This window comes from Octopus sinensis, linkage group LG8 (genome assembly GCF_006345805.1).
Source record: "Octopus sinensis linkage group LG8, ASM634580v1, whole genome shotgun sequence".
Lineage (NCBI taxonomy): Eukaryota > Metazoa > Mollusca > Cephalopoda > Octopoda > Octopodidae > Octopus > Octopus sinensis.
In genome coordinates this window covers 1,251,472-1,273,463 of record NC_043004.1, presented here as the reverse complement: position 1 = coordinate 1,273,463, position 21,992 = coordinate 1,251,472, and the positions used below count along the sequence as shown (strand labels likewise).

Genomic DNA, 21,992 nt, shown 5'->3' with positions numbered 1-21,992 from the left:
ATGAACTTTTAATACGCCCCATACCAATTATGCTTTTGTCATTAAAAATGACTCATCATTAGCGAAGCGAGAAAGAGAGAGAGATGCTAATCACAGCAGTCTTCTCTTGGAGGTGAAAAGTTTTGGAAAATCCATAAAGCTATACTGTCATCACGGTGGAACTCGGAAGAATATTTGATCAATAACTTGTAACTGATGAAGAGGGGTTTTCGAACTCAATAGTTTTGTTTACCTTCAAAGACAAATGTAAATGAAATGTGTATTTAATGTCTATATATGTTCGTTTCTAAATTTTTATGTCACACAATACAATATATGTATCTTTTTGTGTGTGTGCAGGCCTTCCTCTTATTGCACAAACATTGCTGTCATAAAAATTTCCTGTTAATCTGAAATTCTTTAACATTATCATCATCGTTTAACGTCCGCTTTCCATGCTAGCATGGGTTGGACGGTTTTACTGGGGTCTGGGAAACCAGGAGGCTGCACCAGGCTCCAGTCTGATCTGGCAGTGTTTCTACAGCTGGATGCCCTTCCTGACGCCAACCACTCCGTGAGTGTAGTAGGTGCTTTTTACGTGCCACCAGCACAGGGGCCAGGTGAGGCTGGCAACGGCCACAATTGGTTGTGCTTTTTACGTGCCACCAGCACAGGTGCCAGGGGAGGCTGGCAACGGCCACGATCAGTTGGTGGTTTTCTCTTTGATGTCCATGTAGCATGGTAGCCTTGAGAAGATGAGTTTCCCATAAGACACAAGCATGACTAGGCATGTCTTCAGATCTTCACACCACTTCAACCAGAGGCAAGCTACAAGAAAAGCATGTTCCAGACCTCAATTCCCCCAACTCAGCAATAATAAACATCTGAATTTGAAACAAACAAAAGGGAAAGGGTTCAGAAGCAATTTATACACACAGGCACATACTTATTTACCTTATCATCATCATCATTGTTTAGCTTTCCATGCTAGCATGGGTTGGAAGATTTATTGAGGACTGGCGAACCAGATGGCTGCACCAAGCTCCAATCTGATCTGGCAGAGTTTCTACAGCTTGATGCCCTTCCTAACACCAATAAATAGCCATATCCCAAGCGGGGAATCGATCCCCAGCGCTGCTGTGAGAGCGTAGAATCCTGACCACTAGACCCATGTGATGCATATGGATGGGGACAGCTGCATAATGAAGCAATGATCTCTGATGATGGAGGGAACCCGTGGAAGACATGGATGAAGTGGTGAGAAAGGTTTACAGTTGCTGTATCTCAGGGAAGAGATAACAAGGGACCAAGGCAAATGATGATTTGCTGTGCTTGAGAAGACATGTCAAGCTAAGTGAAATCGAGGTCACACAGGCAGACCCTTTATGACCAGACCCCTGCCTCCACATGCATATTCTGTGTCCCCACCTTCCATCAAAACTCCCTTAACAACCCATCTGCCCAACACCCTGCCCTCCCACCCATGATCACAGTTGCATGCCCCTCCACTCTGCCACACCCACTCTCCATGCCCTCACATATCTACCATGGCCCCAGTTTCTCTCACCATCACTTGCCACAGTCACCACTTCCCCCAACTCTAACCTCTCCCCTTACATTCTTACGTAACATCCCCCTTCTGTCCCCTCTGTTCTGCTTATATTCACCCCTACTGTGCATTGTGGGGTATCTCCTGATACATCTCCATCCTCATCCATTTGTCTCACTGCTATTGCACCACATTCAGAACAACCACTTGAATGCTTACGGTCAACAAATTGCAAACCTATTATTTTACTCACCAAAAACTGCTTAGATTCCACACACTCACTTTTATCCCTCACCACCACAGATTTCCAGAATTGGTAAAAGACATGAACCCTTTAGCATTTAAACCGGCCATAACTGGCTCAAATATTCTACCTGTTTTATGCTCAAACCAGCTAGCTCTCAACTCTCAAAGCTACAAGGTAACACATAATTAATTCAAAACAGTGTGAGTAAATAAGCATTACATTTGACAAAGTAATCTGAACGCTAAAGTCATTAAGGAATTATCAAACCAATTGTTTGTTTGTAAATGTAGTTTCATAATTCAGCTTCATTTAGTTTTACTCTTACTTGAGTTTTCTTTAAATGTTATAAAGTTTGGCCTCTAACCTGTCCTTGTTGTGTGAGGATTCTTGTCTACCTTTAAAATGAACTCATTAATGAAATTTATTTTTATGCTGATGTCCATAAAGTTTATCCATGGATGGCTTTAAAACTTACCTTTTAATATTTTGCTGGTGTAAATAATATTAAAGTTCAAGACAGAAGGTATCGCGTTGACTCCTGTGTAATATCTCTGTTTTCTGTGTCATTGTTCTAAATTCATATTCTACTGGAAGTTGATCTTAAATTTCCTCACACACACACCTTAGATCACTTATATATACAGGCCCTCGAGGCTTTGTGGCTTGTGACAGTAAATCATTATTTAGTTTAACCCTTTTGTTACAAACCCAGCTGAAACTGACTCTGAGTACAAATGACTTGTTTTCATAAGTTTTGAATTAAAAGCTTCCACCAAACCTTAGTCACAATTTATGTTCCTAACACCAACTTAATGATAACTAAGCTATTTTACTAAATTCTTTGTTGTGTTTAAAGAATTGAAAGAAATACAGAGCATCTCAAAATAAATACAGTAACAAAAGGGTTAATCCTTTATCGTCTAAACCCACCGTATCTGGCCCGGTTACTCTATTCGTTTTATGTTCAAACTGACTAGGTTCAGCCTCTCACACCTACCCAACAATGTCATTCTAAAAATAAACAATCACAACATTGAAATCTCAAAGCGATGAGGTAATGCAAGATTAATTCAAAACAATGGGAATAGATAAGCATTATATTTGACAGAGTAATATGAATGCCAAAGGGTTAAGAGAAAATGGTCCAAACAAGACCTGGTTGTTTGAGTAGAGACTCTACAGAATCTAACCTGGCAACTCAGTGTTCAACTCTCCTTTTCAGTTTTCCTTGAATTAATAGAATAAGCTAATATATTACAGGTTGATAAAAAAAATCAGCTGCTGTCCTTCTTTGTCGACGTTTACCCTTTACACATAAAAAATGTCACTATTTTAACATTGTAAAGGCCAGCAAATTGGCAACAATGCTAGAGCGTGATAATAAATCTATTATGGTAGTTAGTTTCATCTCTTTCTGTTCCGAGTTCTATTCTTGCTTGAATCCACTTTGCCTTTCATCTCTTCGCAATTGATAAATTAACCACCAGTAATAAACTGGTAGTTAATTAAATCAACTATGCCTTTTCCTTTACAAAAATCGACCTTGTGCCAGGCCAAACAAAATCAATATTTTGCTTTGTAATTGATAATTGTTGCCATTAGTACATCATTTGGAATTATTGAATTCTATTCAATACTTCCTTTGGCTACACATTAGCTGCATCCCTCTAATTCGCTTTCATGTTCGTTTTTGGCTTTTTCTTTTCTTTTCTTTTTTTTTTCAATTTTTTTTCTTTTTAATTTCCAGAAAATCAAACGGTTGACTGCTGAGCTCCATCTTTTAGACACAGCCGATGAAATTAAGAACAATCACACAATCTTCGTTGACACAGAAGCTGATGGTGAGATGCTCTCTGATTTTCTACAATTAGATATTTAATAATTAGAGAAAAAAATCCTGCCTTTTTAATAGTTTGATCAATATCATCAATATTTTCATTAGCTTTTTTGCTGGGTTTTTTTTTTAAGGTATTGGTTAGTTTGCACTATTTCCACCACCCTTGCCACTACACACACTCTCCACCACCCCAGAGAACACATTGGCTATACTTCGTCTGTTCATTTCACTCAAGAATTGTATGGCTTCATTAAAACCTGCCATCAAGTTTCCTCCTCTGATACTAACTTGAAAATACTTCCTCCTCACGGTAGCCTTTAAAATTGCAAAGTACAGAGGCCCCTTTACCCATTCAAGAAAACATCAAAGACGTTAGAGAGAGAATGTTACAGTCCGGTTGAGTTGTTACTGATTCGGGTTGTGACATTTGGTGTTAGAGACTGAAAGCAATACGAAGGGTAGAAACTGCAATCCTGTGCATCTCCCATTGAAACATCATAACAACAACGATAATGATAATATATTTATTGTTGGAATATGTCCGTATAATTACATTTCTGTATATCTGCAATGAGGTGTTTCTGTGACGATAATTGCATTGCTAGAGATAATTACGTTTCTTCGTAGTTGATTACATTTCGCTATTTTTTTAGATGAAATTTTGCAAAGTAGCTGAGCGATAATTGAGATAGCTAAATCAGTCAGGTATGAAATGGATAAAGGGTTCAAATCCTGTCAATGGCATTGATATCTCTGTGGCCAATACACTTATTTCAATAACCCAGCTAACCAAAATGTGCTGTAGATCATTTCCAAAAAGTTACAATTTCTTTTTTGACAGATCTGTTTCTCATTTGCTCAATTCTATGAAAACCTAAGAAGAATACTGGTAGTCTGCAAGCTTTCATGAAGATATGAGAATTCCCTTTCTTTAACCTTGTCCATATAACTATGCTAAATTAAATTGAGTGGGGGAGGTTGGTGCATTTATTTTCACAGTTGGATGTCCTTGCAGACATTAACCAGTCAACTGTTAAGCAAGATTGAAACCCAATTTATCAGTTCAGCAACATAAGGCAAACAGAATTAGAATTGCATGGTTTTCCCTGAGGCATGACATTGTAGCTATGGTAAGGTCTGTCTCTTAAGTCAGAGGTTTTTTTTACCTTAACCCCATTGCCACTGCAGCCTCATGTTTAAACATACATAGAAATATAGCTTTCACAGACATTCAAAGATTCTCAATTTAAATTTTATTGATTTCTTACAGAGACATAACACCTTTGAAGAATGGGTCAGATCACATGAGACTGCATAACATCTGTGGCTTTCTGCAGATCTTCATTAAAAGCAGTGTTGTCATTGATGATGCAGTGTGCTCAAGTCTCTTAATTCGGATGATTATAGAGCTTCTTATTGAAATTCATCTCAAATCTAGTCAAAATAAGATTCATAGAATAAGATTGTATGGTGTGGAGAGAAGTGAGTTTTGACATTTTGGTCTGGCTCTCTTTGAAGAAATGAGAACTGTAAGAGTCTTTAAAAAAAGGCAAGAATTTATGTGACCTTTTGACCAGAAGTGCTCCCAATCGTCCCCAAGCATGTTCAGCTCAGAACCTTTTAAAAGATTCCTTGCCAGATGACACACTTTTTTTCTTTTGTCCTTCATATCATAGTCCTAATTGACTCAAAATCTTACTTTCTCATCAAGGATGACTTCAGCTGGTCTACCACCACCTGCACTTTCAGGCTTGTAGTGTACAGGGTATTAAGTAATTGCTCATTAACATCATCATCATTATCATCATCATCATCATCATTTAACATCCGCTTTCCATGCTAGCATGGGTTGGACGATTTTGACTGAGGGCTGGCGATCCAGGAGGCTGCACCAGGCTCCAATCTGATCTGGCAAAGTTTCTACAGCTGAATGCCCTTCCTAATGCCAACCACTCCGAGAGTGTAGTGGGTGCTTTTTACGTGCAACTGGCACGGGGGCCAGTCAGGCGGTACTGGCAATGACCTCACTCGAATCTTTTTATACATGCCACCAGCAGAGGTGCCAGTAAGGCGACGTTGGTAACGATCACACTCGAATGGTGCCCTTTTACGTGCCACTGGTATGGAAGCCAGTTGGCTGCTCTGGCAACGATCACGTTCGGATGGTGCTCTTGACACCCTACTAGCACGGGCACAAGTGCCAGTAAGGCGACGCTGGTAACGATCACACTCGAATGGTGCCTTTTGTGTGCCACTGGCATGGAAGCCGGTTAGCCGCTCTGTTGTGAGAAAGGAATTGAAGCCTTTTTTAAAAATTCTAATTGTTCTTTTAGCCAGACTAAAGTAAGCATTCAGTTGCAAAGTAGTGGCTTTTGTAATGTTTTAAACTCCTGAGCATACAATCTGTAGTCCGGTTCCTCAACCATACAGTCTTTGTGCTTCCATGTTTAGTAGCACTAGTAATATACATACAGGAGTTGGTTCCGGTCGGTGTTCCCACTTCACCTCTCTCTTAGAAACATTCACTTTGTGCCTAGTGGAAATAAATCAATACCGTTGACATTGATACCAAATGGCAGCTGTGTGCGACATGTGCAACTATAGCAGAAAGTAGAAGCATTAAGGCAAGCTTGGGAGATTTTCTTTGGGAGCAACTTAAGCTGCCGACTGTCAATTTGAAATACATCTGTTTCTTGATCTCAATTTGCAAAGTATGTTTAACTATCAGACGTCTCCTCGCCACCATCTTCATTTAACTTAAACACAGCTTGTTTAGCACAGTTTCTCTTAATCATTCGATTGCAAGAAAAACTCGAAACTCCTCCTCCTCCTTTTCTTCTTCATCTCGTTATTGTTGTTATTTTCCTTCCTATTATTCCTTTCTCCTTCCAAACTTGTCTTCGTTTTCTTCTTCTTCTTGTTTCCAGCAGTCGTCATCTCTTAAAAATCTTTATTTCTTGTTCTGTGAAGAAACCAGATGTCAAGCATAAGATTTATTTTAATTGGAAGTCTTATCCTCATGATAAGAATATTATTTTCTGGTTCATGGAAAAATGGTTGTTATACTATGCTTTTTTTTATGCATATACACACACACACACACACACACACATACACATACACATATATATTGACAGATAAATGTGCAGCTTTTGCTGCTCTTCCTGTTATTACTACTGCTACATCCAAAGCAGTGAGCTGGCAGACTCGTTAGCACATCAGACAAAATGCTAAGCAACATTTCATCTTTCTCTTTACATTCTGGGTTCAAATTCACTGAGGTCAACTTTGCCTTTCATATTTTCAGGGTCGATAAAATAAGTACCAGTTGAGAAGCACTGGGGTCAGTGTAATCCACTTACCCCTTTTTTCCCAAAATTGCTGGCCTTGTGCCAAAATTTGAAGCCATTATTGCTGCTGCATTTCTTCTTGTAGCTACAACTGATGCAACCATTAATATTTCTGCTGTTGTTACTATTCTGGTCTTTATTTCAATTGTTTCTTTTTTGGTGCATAGGTTTTGCTTTTTTTTCTGGGATTTGTACACAGCACAACGAACCAACAAAATACCTGTCAACTACTCTTTATGCCTATCCCTACATCAGGAAATTCATACTTCCTCATGGTGCCTGTTTTTACCTCGAAGGAAAGAAATACGAACTGGTCATGTTAATATTTTGTCATATGTATCTGGGTTTTAGAATAGGGACCACTGTTTTCCTCTGTGTTGTAAGAAGCTACAATAATGACTGGTAACAGGAAGGGCACCTGGTTGTGAAGATCTGCATGGTTACTCACATCTAGTCAGAAAAAGTGGTTGAGTGAGAAAGAAAGGAAGAAAATAATCAGTAGGAGTTGCAAGCGATAATGGCAGTGAGGTGCCCAAAAGGTCTCACAAGGCACAAGCTGAGTAAATATGGGTGGGATAGTGGACCTGTGATTCCACTACATCTCTTATGTATCCATAACTTACACCTGGTACAGTTTATGGAACATGTACCTACCCCTTTTCTACATATCATGCAAAGCCATTTCCCTGAAGGTACCAGAGTCCTGTCTTCTTTCTTACCTATTAAAACCTTCATTTTTTTCCATGTTTTCCTTAAGACCCCTCAATTCTAGGTTTAACTTCCATGCATAGAATTCCTTCTCTAATTCCCCATTGAAAACTTGATAATCAGCATACAGGAATTCCCATGGACATCTAGACTTAAACTACTCTAAAATAAACCTCCATTCACACCATGGAAACCACCCAGATGCTGCTCAACATATCCATTATAGTTATCAGCTATGAGGATAAGATCACTGTCATTTGTCATTGTGGTTGTCTGCAAAAGGACATCATAAAATCAATGCTTTTGTTCATCCAGTAGACTCAGCTGAGGAGCTCAAGCAGAAATAGTTGTGCTCTTTCACAAAACTAGTTTACGCATTCTATCACACTCTGAGTACCTCAATTACCTTATTCACCCATTTCTCAGCTACAAGTATGCCCACACCATCTACCTCATCACTATTACCTTTCCAACAGATTTTAAACCTATGTCCTTTGCAGTGAGAAATCTGGCTGAAGCTCTCCTCCACCTTACTTCTTGAATGCAACACACATCTACATGCCTCCATTTCAGCATCCCAATAATCTCACCGGACCTACCTTTCAATGTGCCTCCATTGAACATACCAGCTCTAAGGCTGAAGACAGAGTGGTCAGAGATAACAGGGAGATAGGGGATGGCATTCAGCATCTAAAAAGGTTTGCACAGACATTTGCTAACAGGCATATCATGTCAGTAAGCCCAAAAGAAACCTATATTGGACAAAACATACAAATTATCATGAAAAAGACAAGACATGCACATTTTCAGGGCAGAGTATAAATGAAAGTGGGGAGACGAGATATGGATATTTTCAGGGCAGAGACAGTGTTGATGAAAGGGCAAAAACAAAATATTAAACGTACAAGAATTAATTTAATTATGTTGAATTAAATTAAGACAGGTTAACAAGTGGAAATGCAAGTTGTGAATGTTTAAAATGTTGTAAAAATTATAAACAAGGAAATAAACTTTAGCTTATCTGGACGTCACTTTTTGTTCAACACAGTAGTGTGGTATAGCCAGTAGTTCTGTATTTGAGAGAGAATATATATACATACATACATATTATATATATATATATGTTGAAAGATTTAAAAGGTCAAACAATGCAAATAGATCTTAAGATAAGGTAAGGTAAACTAAAAGTGAGTTACCTGGTAATCTTAGGTCTTATATGTATCCAATATTTCGTGACATACAAGTCCCTTCTTTAGGGTTAAAAAGGAACTGTCCTTGGTTAGCAGTTTCTTGTTGGAGATAAAATAATTCTGTGAATATATTTGAAACGCTTGAAAATTCAAATATAATCACAGAATTATTTTATCTCCAACAAAAAGCAGCTAACCAAGGACAGTTCCTTTTTAACCTTGAAGAAAGGATTTGTATGCCCCAAAATATTGGATACATATAAGACCAAAGATTACCAGGTAACTTACTTTTAGCTTACGTTACCTTATCTTAAAATCTATTTGCATTGTTTGACCTTTTAAATCTTTCAACGTTATATTCCATATACAATGCTTCAAGCAAACTATAAAATCTTATTATATATATATATATTTATAGGTTATGAGAGGTAATGGTGTCAGTGAGACCCAAAGGTGTCCCTACTTTTAGGTCACTTTAAATAAAACCCTTGATTCAATAACATTGTGTATAAATTCTATACTTGGAACGACCAATTTTAGATACTATTGGATTTTACTCATACGGTATTGGAATTTTATATGTATACCATTCTACCTAAATAATGGACCTACAAATGCAATATCCCTGCATATCTCACATCTATTTTCATTCCTCCACCTCACTCTCTATTTCATATCTTATCTAAATTAACTATTGCTTTACCATCTTCTCACACCATCTCTGATGAAGGAATATAATAAATACCCTAGAAACAGCTGTAAGACCTATTTATAAATGTTCTAAAATCTACACAACCTTGTTTTTTTTTTTATCTCATTACGAAAAGAAAATAATTTTTATATACATATATATATATACACACACACACACATATGCATTGCACCATCCTAGCACAGGCATTTTCTATTGTACCTTTGGGCCAATGACATTCTTGTGAATGGATTACTAGATGGAAACTATATGGAAGTCTACATGATTTCTTTTTTCTTGTAAAGTATTAATTTATTTCTGAATATTCTTCTTAAAAAGTTTTGTCTGCATCTCTTCACAGTGGAAAAGTTTGATGCTGCTGAGCATTTCCATACGCATCCATTACTCGTTAATCGAAGACATAACAGAATAAAGACTGACCAGTTGCAGCAGATGGACATTGGCACTAGTTTAGATGAGCAAACATCTGAGGTATGTGGCATTAATATCATCTAATTTCTATTTGTTCAGATTGTGGAGGCATATGGCCTAGTGGTTAGAGCAGCGGACTCGCGCTCAAGGGATTGCGGGTTCGAATCTCAGACCGGGCAATGTGTGTGTTTATGAGTGAAACACCTGTAGAACCTTTGCCAGATCAGATTGGGCCTGGTGCAGCCTTCTGGCTCACCAGTCCTCAGTCAAACCGTCCACCCTATGCCAGCATGAAAAGCATACGTTAAACAATGATAATGATGGTGGCGGTGGTGGTGGTGGTGGTGGCGATGGCAATGATGATGATGATTATGTGAATTCACATTCCATGAATTAGCAGGCAAATACTTTAACCTCTACAGTTTACAAACCGAAAAATGCTTTCCTTTCCTTTTCACAGTTGAGCAGAGTTTCATGTAAAAAAAAAAAAAATATATATATATATAAACACCTGTTTTATGGCTTCCAAACATATTTCCCTGGTGTTACTTTGGGAAATAAATCTCTGAAAATAAATGTCTCTTTTATTTGTCTGCTGCACCAATTTGTTGACATTTCATATCCTGAGATGTGATTGACCTGTCGTCTTTTTGTCAGCTGAAAGGAAAACCGTCTTGCTGTCAGTCGTGAGGTGCTGCAAGTCCTGAGAAAATTTCATATTTACAAATATGGATTTTGACAATACATTTTTTGGTCAATGAGGCATTTCTACGATACCTAAGTGTAAATACTCAAAACCAAATATCATCCTCATCATTTAACATCCGTTTTCCAAGCTGGCATGGGTTGGACAGTTTGACTGGAAACTGGTGAGCCAGGAGGCTGCACCAGGCTCCAATCTGATCTGGCAGTGTATCTACAGCTGGATGCCATTCCTAACACCAACCACTCCAAGAGTGTAGTGGGAGCCGGTCAGGCAGCACTGGTATCGGCCATATTCGGATGGTGCTTTTTACGTGCTACCAGCACAGGAGCCATTCAGGATGGGGGAGCTGGCATTGACCACATTCGAATAGTGCTTTTTATGTGCCACCCACATGGGGGAGCCAGTCAGGTGATATATACATATACACATACATGCATGCGTCATTGACCAAAAATTCACATTATCATCATTATCATCATCGTTTAATGCTTGCATAGGTTGGATAGTTTGACTGAGGACTAGTGAGTCAGGAGGTTGCACCAGGCTCAGTCTGATGCAATATGCATGCATGCATACATACATACAAACAAGCATGCATGTATCCATACATACATACATACAGAAATACATACAAACCTGATGCTAGATTAAAGACAAATCAGGTGATCACCTAAGGCACCACACTAATAAGCTGAGCAACTTGGACAAAAATTATTTCATCTATAAATCAAGGATTTTCAAAGAACAAGAAAAAAGAAAAGGAAGAAAGAAATTGTAAGAATTGTTGTATCAGTGAATGGCAAATTGGTAGAACATGAGTGAAAATGCCATTCAAATTTAGTGAATTCCTTTTACATTTCGTTCAAATTATTTGGCACTCAACCACATTTACCATAATAATGATTTCTAATAGAGTCTTCAGTGAACAATTTGACCAACTAATCTCCCCCTCCCCTCAAAGTTGCTGGCTTTATGCCTAAATTAAGAACTATTAGTATTGGTGGTGATGGTCAGGAGATGACTGTTATAATCATCCTGGCCTCTGCCCTCCATCATCGTTTCTGATTAACTATTTCCCTGCAAGTGAAATTTGGAAACTGCATGGAAACTTATTGTATATCATCATCATCATCAATTAACATCCATTTTGCATGCTGGCATGGATTGGACAGTTTGACAGCAGCTAGTAAGGCCAGGATCTGCACCAGATTCCAAAGTCTGTCTTGCCTTGGTTTCTACAGCTGGATGCCCTTACCAATGCCAACCACTACACAAAGTGTATTGGGTGCTTTTTTTTTTAAATGAATCCATCACCAGTGCTTTTTATATGTATGTTTTGTACATGATGTGTTTCTGTGTCTGTGTTTTAGCACTGACACAATTCAGATAGCAGTGGTAACTGTATTTGGGTCCTTTATAAAGTTTGGCAGCTCATTTCTTCATATGAAGACCTGGACTAATGTAACTTACTAAAACAATAAGCGGTGTGTCAGAACTGACCAACAATAAGATATGTTCATTAAGAAGCTTTAATGATATCAGTTGATTTACTCTTTGAACTTTTCAAATCACCTTCAAAAGAATCAGTTTGTACTCTTTAAATTAGGGAATAAATATATCAAACCCTGAACTTGATGTCCCCCAATAAAAATCATAGAACCATTGTTAGGGGTTAAGTCAGGCACTTGAGTTCAGCAGAAACCTTTTCAGTTCCTGCTTATTTGGGTTTGTCTCTTAAGTGTTACGGATCAGGCTATAGGTCTGCTTATTCAGAGCTGATTGTAACAGTTCGATGACAATAAAATGTATTCCATATTCCACTAATATAACCAAATGTCAAGATTTGTATACTCCTTTGGACTAGTGTTATGTTCTAAGAGAAAAACACCGTTGTGAAGTAGTCGATGTGGTAACACAAGTCGTAGCAGTTGCAGCCAGAACTTTTTACACAAATCAATAATGTTAACACGAGTAAATCTGTTCAGGTAGGGCAAACCAGGTGAACCGGCTAGTGGCGGTGGATGGGCGGGGGGTGTTGTTCTGTATGGCCAGAAAGTTTCCGACACTAACAGTATTGGCAGTTGTTAAGCAGTCTTGGATTAGACCAAAGAATCAAAAGGACAATCAATATGTTTTCATATCTTAGACACTGTGCTGAAGATTCCTGGGTTTACCTACAAATTCCCAGACAATTTAAACTTCTTACATATCATCATCATCATCATCATCATTATTTTGTTGTTGTTTTTGTTGTTGTTAGGAAAGAATACAGATGCCAAATTGTTTCTTTTCATTCATGATTTGAGAGAAATTTGGTTGTTATTGGTATTTTTATTGAATGCCATTGCTGATATTGTTGTTGTTGCTCTTGTTGTCATTGTTATTCGTAATGCAATCTTCTAACTCTGCTATAGTCTTTCTTCTCTTTTATCTTAAGAGCAAAGAAGAATCGGTTAAATTCTTATTGTGGTCACCAGTTATTACGTTGTGACTCGACTTCTCCTGTTTCATATGTAATATTTGTGGTTTTCCTCTTATTCTTCCTCTCTCTCTCTCTCTCTCTCCCTCTCCCTCTCTCTCATAGGTATGTGTGTGTGTGATCGTGTTGGACTATGTCTATATACATATATCTATGCATACGTGCACCCACCACACACACACACACACACATGTATATATAATCATAGTTTAGCTTTTCGCTTGTTTTATGTAAGGGTAGGGGGGGACTCTGAAGCTGTCCCCACCCCCCACTCTTTTTTTTCTAATTTATCATATATTTATAACATGCACTTTCACATGTGTATGTGTGTAGGAAGACGTATGCATATATATGTTTAGATATATGCATGTAAATGTTTGTGTGTGTGTGTGTGTGTGTGTGAATCTCATTCAGTCACTCTGTTTATCCCACCCACTGCCTCCTCCTTTTCATCACCTCCTCCATCTATTATTCAGCCAGTCTCAGAATTTTTGTTAGATATTTTCTCAGTTAACCTTCATTGTTGTTATACCTCGCTTTGTTAGAGAGGTGGCTGTGTTGGCAGTGGGGGTGGTGGTGGTGGTGGCGGCGGCAGTGGTGGTAGTGGTGGTGGTGGCGGTAGCAATGGTCTAGTGTTGGTGCTGACAATGATAGTGCAGATGATGATGATGATGATGATGATGATGCTGTCAGTTATGTTGGCGGCAGAAATGAAAGTCTCATGACAACAAGCAGTAAAGGGGAAATATGAGCAATTATAGCCGATTCTGCTTTATGATTATCACTCTCCATCCATTTGCCTTGTCTTCTTCTTTCTAATCCTTCTCTCCTTACATTTTTCTCTTCTTCATTCTCTAGCTCTTCTGCACTTCCCCTTCCTCTCCCCCCCCCCTGCTTCTATGCTACCATATTTTCTACCATATTTCACACAGAATTTCCCGACCACCTTCGTGACAAATCAGGAAGAAATCAGCACCTTCAAACATATACTAAAGCTGTGAAAAGACTTTATTTTTGTTAGTAGTTGTAGTTTTTATTTTGTTATGTTTCTTTCTCTCTCTCTCTCTCCTACTTTCACTTTCACTCCTACTTTCACTTTCGATATGTGTTCTTTTGTTCTTTTTCTTTCTTCTTTTTTTTTTTTTAATATCCTACTTCTGTTCAGATGTATTCATATATGAAAGAAGTGCATATTGCAAGAAAACACACACGTATGCACACATACACAACATATACAGAGTAAAAATTATTATATAAAAACATTAAAAACAAAACAATAACAAGTGTCTTTGACAAAAAAAAATGTAAATAAATGGTGGCAAATAACAAAGAGAAATATCCTTTTAAATCATAACTTTTATACAAGTTTCTGCTCTCTCTGCTTGCCACTGACAACTGCCAGAACTAATCTCAATGTTGGTTCTATGTTAGAAGAGATTGTGTTTTCTATTATTTTGTTTATTTATTCTTTTATCCTCTGCAACTCACTTCCTTTATTTTGATTTTTGCCATTTTATCACTTTCACAATTACTGTTATTATTATTCTTTGGCTGCTACAGTTGGTGGCACTGTGACAAATAGTTTTAGACACAGACACACACACACACACAGATCATTCTCTCTCTCTCTACCCCACTTCTATCTGTACACCTTTTTTTTAATATCTTTCGCATTCACTCTCTTGTCTCTCATTATTTTGCCTGTACTCCATTTAGCATAGGTTTTGCTGACATACTCGACACTAACTCCTTGTGCTCCTATTTGTGTTGCATCACAGAACTCAGCTTCAAACCATTGCAACACAAACTTCATTAATTCCTACCAACTCTGGTGTTCCTTCTCACTCTAGCTATCTCTAAAATACAAACTCTTCTGCTGCTCATGTTTACCCAGACTTTATAGAAGAGTAACAATAGGTGGGGGGAGGCTCCGAAAGGGGTCTCAGGGAGTAGCATCCCTGCCTTCCTGAGCTAGTTTTCCACTACGTTTCTTAAAAATCGTGGTAGGGGCCTTGGTTTCAGGATCACTCATGTCTAGAAACTGAGGTTGGGAGTAAGCAAGGGCATGCACTCCGTAGAAAATCCGACTCCAAAAAGGCCTCATGATAGCAAAGGAGAATGGGCACCAGACAGGCCAAAGGTTGGGGTGGACTGCACCTGCCTACCTCAGTTGCTATGGCATTGAGGTAGATCCAGCCACCTCCATTAAGGGAGACAAAACCCGGATTTAAAACACATGATGATGGTGGTGGTGGTAGTGGCGGCGGTGGTGGTGGCAGACAATAGCATTTTTAACTTTTTTAACACTGGTTCTGTTGAAGTTACCTTCCATTGGCCTCTGGTATTATATCTTTCATATATTATTTCTTAAGCTAAGGGTATATTTCCCACTTATTTCAACAAGATCAACTGATGTATCTTCCTTATTTTTCCCGTCACTTTTTGTGAACAACCCTTCCTATATTGCTCTCCTGCCCCTGCATGTATTGCAAATACTCTCTACCTATGTGGTAAACACTCTTTTCCAAACAGTTATTATTTTTCAGATTATTAAATTAATACTTCTCGGTATTTACCCTTGTAGCACTGCTGCTGGTGCCACATAAAAAGCACTGGTGATGGTGCCACCTGAAAAATACTGATTTTGGTGCCACATAAAAAGTACTGGTAATGGTACCACCTGAAAAACACTGATTTTGGTGCCACATAAAAAGTACTGGTAATGGTACCACCTGAAAAACACTGATTTTGGTGCCACATAAAAAGTACTGGTAATGGTACCACCTGAAAAACACTGATTTTGGTGCCACATAAAAAGTACTGGTAATGGTACCACCTGAAAAACACTGATTTTGGTGCCACATAAAAAGTACTGGTAATGGTTCCACCTGAAAAACACTGATTTTGGTGCCACATAAAAAGTACTGGTAATGGTACCACCTGAAAAACACTGATTTTGGTGCCACATAAAAAGTACTGGTAATGGTACCACCTGAAAAACACTGATTTTGGTGCCACATAAAAAGTACTGGTAATGGTACCACCTGAAAAACACTGATTTTGGTGCCACATAAAAAGTATTGGTAATGGTACCACATGAAAAACACTGATTTTGGTACTACATAAAAAGTACTGGTAATGGTTCCACCTGAAAAATATGATTTTGGTGCCACATAAAAAGCACTAGTGGTGGTTCCACCTGAAAATGACTTGCTCCAGTGCCAGTGGCACGTAAAAAGCAGCCACTACTTCTCGGTGTGGTTAGCGTTAGGAAGGGCATCCAGCTATAGAAACACTGTCAGATCAGATTGGGGTTTGGTGCGGCCTCCTGGCTTGCCAGTCCCCAGCCAAACTGTCCAACCCATACCAGAATGGGAAAATGGATGTTAAACTATGATGATGATGATTTGTATAAATTAATTATTGTGAGGATATAAATACCTCTTAGAGGGATGCTAGCATCCAAGTTCCTCTGTTTTATCCAGTGTATCAGCGAAATACTAAAACGATGTTAGCTTCTCACTGATGCAAATGGTTATATTAAAGTGAAATATAATAAATATTAATGAATTAATAGATATAATTTTGTAAATATTAACATATTCCTTAAATATCATTCTTTGTATCTTCTCATGATTATAATAAAAATGAAATATTCATCATCATCATCGTTTAATGTTCGTTTTCCATGTTGGCATCGGTTGGAGGGTTTGACTGAGGTCTGGAGAGCCAGCAACTGCACCAGGCTCCAATCTCATCTGGTAGTGTTTCTACAGTTGGATACCCTTCCTAATGCTAATCACTCCAAGAGTGTAGTGGGTGCCTTTTATGTGCCACCAGCACAGGAGCCAGTCAGGCGGGCCTGGCATCGATCACATTCTGATAGTGCTTTTCATGTGCCATCAGCATGGAGGCCAGTCAGGGGGTACCGGTATCAGCCACATTCGGTTGGTGCCTTTTACATGCCACCAGCCCAAGACCCAGTCAGGGTGTACTGGCTTCAGCCATGTTCGGTTGGTGCTTTTTGCGTGCCACCAGCACGGGAGCCAGTCAGGCGGACCTGGCATCAACCATATTTGGATGGTGCTTTCTACATGCCACTGATATGGGAACCAGTAGAATGCAGCTACCATATCATTGTCATGTGGTACATGGTAAACAATAACTATGTTTTGTAATTTAAATAATATAAATTAAAAATTGGTAATTTATTAAAACTAGTAGTTATGACTAAATGACTTAGAAAAATTCTTAAGTAGTTAATCAGCTATGCTAGCATTCATATTCTCACAAGTAATAATGAAAATTTAAGGATAAATAGTTTTGCTTACTGTTAACTGTATCAAAGGTATTGTTTATCCAATCTAAAGGTTCTTTTGTTTTTCAAATATATTAACACACACACAAATTCAATAAAAATAATTATGAAACAAAATTGCATATACACAAGTAACAGTTATTTAAAAAAAATTTTTTAAGAACATTTATATACACATGCACACACATTTGAATTTAATGCTGAGTTTGGCAATGATCCATTGAGATGGGATTCCTTTTTTTTTCGGTCAATTTCTAACCCTGACAAAATGTTCGATTCACTGTATTCAAATTACATTTTTAATTTAATTTGATTATTTGATATTTGAATTAATTGAACATGGAAACAATTGTAGGTTATAAGAAGTTGATGTTGCTTGAAATTGGATTTGTTTTAATAAATTGATGTCTATCTGTTGATTTCTCCATTTTCTTTACTTATACACATGCACACATATATATAAAATTAAGATTCATTTGAATTTGGTACTTAAATTGAAGTACCTTGCCAGTTCAGTATGATCCACACATTTCAAAATTGAGTGAACAGAATGTAAGTAACAAGGAAGTATAGGTATCCTTGTTACTTATATATGTGTGTGTGTGTATATATGTATATATGTATGTATACACACACACGCACATATATATATATAAATGTATGTGTGTCTTTTTCAGTGTTTACAAATAACACGGAAAAAATAAATAAATAGGTACCAGGGTAGCAAAAATTCACACATGTACCAAGAATGTAACAGCTTACCTGTAAAAGTAGAAACTCCAGGTTTAGGTGAAGTGTTTTTATAATACAGATAAATAACTCCATTTATTTATTCATTTATGTGTATGTATGTATATATATATATATATATATATATATATACACACCTGGATATCCTTGTTATTTTGATTATATATATATATGTATATATATATATATATATATATCAATAATAATAATAAGGATTATTACGAAGTGTCTAAGCATCACCTTTAATTCATTTTTATATATCCAACTTTATATATATATATATATATATATGATGATGATGATGATATATGTATGTATAATTTTGGCATTGTTATTATGTGTTCTGTATATTGTCCTGGAAGTATTTTAGAACTAATATGGCTCAATACAGGTTAGATTTCTATTTTTAGATAAATTTGGAAATTTTCACATTTATTCCAAAACATTAGTATTACTAAAAATATTACCCCCTTTTTTTATTTAGTTTCGGTTTTCTTTTACTGATGTATTTTATTCTAAATTAGTCTAAGTAATGTATTATGTTTGTTTTTCTGAAAATATACATCACCATTTGCTTCCTAAAAGATGCCAATTTTACCTGCCAGGTAAGTTGTGCTTAAAAAGATGAACTATGAAATTATCATAAGAATATGTTGTTGGGGTATGACTTGAGTGCATAGAAAAGTGCAGTTTTCATATTTACTGTCCGTATGGCAGACAGGAAGGGATGGATTTTGCAGTTTTTTTTTACTTTATTTTCACTAATTTTTCTTAATTCTTTTTTTTTTTCCGGTTTTACTGTACATTTAAAAAATTTTCTTTTTATTTGTTTCCTTTTCATACTCCCAGTTTGTGTTCATTTCGTTTTCTTTTGTTTTTTTTTAAATTCTACATTGAAAATAGTTCTTCTGGAGCCTCTGAGAAAAGTATATAGATGTGACTCTAACAGCTTATTCTTGCCAAGATATCTTTATTTATTTGTTTTATTTGTTGTTTATTTTTTCTTACTCCAGTTTTTCATCCTCCTAACAAGCCCACCCTGTATATACAGCATATGCTTTACTTTAAAATGCAAACACATTGCAAGGGAGAAAATGTAAGAAATTAACATGTTTATCACTGTAATTTAGGTTTTCATAAACTTAATGCTTTCTCACCCAAACTATGCATACATGCTTTCTACTTAGCTCAGCAACTATACTATTAAAATGACATCCTCCTTTTGTCTTATATGTGACTCCATACAATCCGTCTCCTCTATCATTAACCAGTGTTAGAAATGTATGGTGACCTACCAGCACCACCACCACCACCACCATCCGTTCTGTCATCACAATGGCGCAGGCATTGCAATGAATTGAAAAAGCACTTTATTAAACTATTGCTCATCTCACGATTCTTCTGTCGCAGCCTCACCCACTCCCTGAGTCTTATCCATATCTTTGAAATTTTTGCCATTTTTATTTAAGTTTTCTACATCGGCTTCTGTATTTACTGACGTTCGGTCTGAGAAATTTCTTCTGTTTCTTCTCTTTTTTTCTAATCATTGCTTGTGTCTTCCAAAAGCATAAAGAATGATAACAGGAACTAGACATTAATATATACATATATAATATATATATATATACACAAACATATATACACATACATATATCTATACAGTTATACATATATATATATATATATAGATATAGATAGACAAACACATATATGCAGTTATATTTATATATATATATGCACACACACATAAATATATACATATACACTCACACACAAACACAGCCACACACACACACATATATATACTTACATGTATATTGGTCAATTTCTCTTTAACCTTGCACATTATATTGTTCCGCTTTCTCTGTATCCTGCCATTGTTTTAAATTGATTCAAACCTCCCTTCCCTGCCTCGAGTTTTCATTCATTTATCGTTTTTTTTTTTTTGTTGGGGGGTTCTCCACCAAATTATCTTTTTGTTTTTTAACCATTATTTTATATGTTATAATACTTCTTTAGGTTCTTCTTAAATATGGTATTATACCCTTATCTACCTTTTTCAGTTTTACTTGTGACAATTTCGGTTGCCTCTGACTTTTTCTATAAAATTTCCCAGCCATTTTATATGAACATGCACGCAGGTATGTGTATCTACTTACAGGTGTACATGTGTGTGTAGATATGTATATATATATATATGTGTGTGTGTGTATATATATATAGGCACAAGAGTGGCTGTGTGGTAAGTAGCTTGCTTAACAACCACATGGTTCCGGGTTCAGTCCCACTGCGTAACACCTTGGGCAAGTGTCTTCTGCTATAGCCTTGGGCCAACCAAAGCCTACTGAGTGGATTTGGTAGACGGAAACTGAAAGAAGCCTGTCATATGTGTGTGTATATGTATATAACAGGCGTGGCTGTGTGGTAAGAAGCTTGCTTCCCAACCACATGGTTCTGGGTCCAGTCCCACTGCATAGCACGTTGCACAAATGTCTTATACTATAGCCCTGGGTTCACTAGTGCTTTGTGAGTGGATCTGATTGATGGAAAATGAAAGAATCTTGTCTTCTGTGTGTGTATATATATATATAATATATATATATATATATATATATATATATGTGTGTGTGTGTGTGTGTATGTATGTATGTATGTATATATCTTTGTGTGTGTGTGTGTGTCTTTGTGTTTGTTTCCCGCTACTGCTTGACAGCTGGAGTTGGTGTGTTTACATCCCTCTAACTTAGCTGTTCAGCAAAAGTGACTGATAGAATAAATACCAGGCTTAAAAAAAAAATTTCCTGGGGCAATTTGTTCAACTAAAAACCCTTCATGTTACGTGTGTGTGTGTATATATATATATGCGCACACACAAACACAATATGCAGGGAAACATTAGCATGCTGGGCAAAATGCTTTATGGTATTTCGTCTGTCTTTATGGTTTAGAATCCCTGCCCTATAAGATAGACAGATTAAAAGGAATCGAAAGACAAATGAAAAGGGAAATAGATATATATTGCTTTAATATCGGTATTCAGACCATAGCAATAAAGCTTTATACTTTTAGGGGTTAAAACCTGTCAAGACCAGTGTTTAACCATGGCCAACTCTTATGTTGCTTAAAGCAAAACTAAAAAGCAATTTGAAATTAAAGACTGAAAATTCAGAAGACCGATGTGTGTTAGTTTCTTCCTTAGGTCTATGCAACAAATATGGTCCTTTGTGAGTTTCAACTTACTTGATTTATCTCAATCAGTGTTACACTTCTGATATTCAAATTGCCAATCATCTCAGTCCTTTGTTCTCTCCTCTGTGATGCTCAACATCTGAAGATCATTTTCTTTTACCATTTTATCCCATGTCTTCCAAGATGATCATCTTCCACAGGTTCCATGCCCATTCAGTAATGCAGCTGTCCACATCCATATGATATCACATTAACATACCAGCAAATTACAGTTTTTTGAAATTTCACAACAAGAGATATTCAGCAACAGTACTTTGTAGTAAAGATTGTTTACCAACATAACATGGCAGTCTTGATTTAGAACGAATGTTGCTGTAATCTAGCCCCAGGAGACATTGTCTCCAACTGGTTATATATGCATGTCCATATATGCATGTGTTTGTGTATATATATATATATTTGCATACATACATATATGTACATACACATGCATATATGGGCACAGAACGTAAACATGAAATATGTAAACCTGGAATACGAATTTTTTTTTTGTGAACAATGAAAGAA

The 21,992-nt window shown here is 37.0% G+C and overlaps 1 protein-coding gene across 2 annotated transcripts in view; it reads left to right on the top strand.

Moving 5' to 3' along the window:
* LOC115215189 (probable U3 small nucleolar RNA-associated protein 11) overlaps positions 1-21,992 on the top strand; it is a 129,970-nt gene that overhangs the window by 46,320 nt on the left and 61,658 nt on the right. For both annotated transcript variants that reach the window (XM_029784377.2, XM_036505204.1), the window contains exons 5-6: positions 3,523-3,616; positions 9,913-10,043. In XM_029784377.2, coding sequence (XP_029640237.1) covers positions 3,523-3,616; positions 9,913-10,043 — 225 coding nt within the window. The remainder of the gene's footprint in view (positions 1-3,522; positions 3,617-9,912; positions 10,044-21,992) is intronic.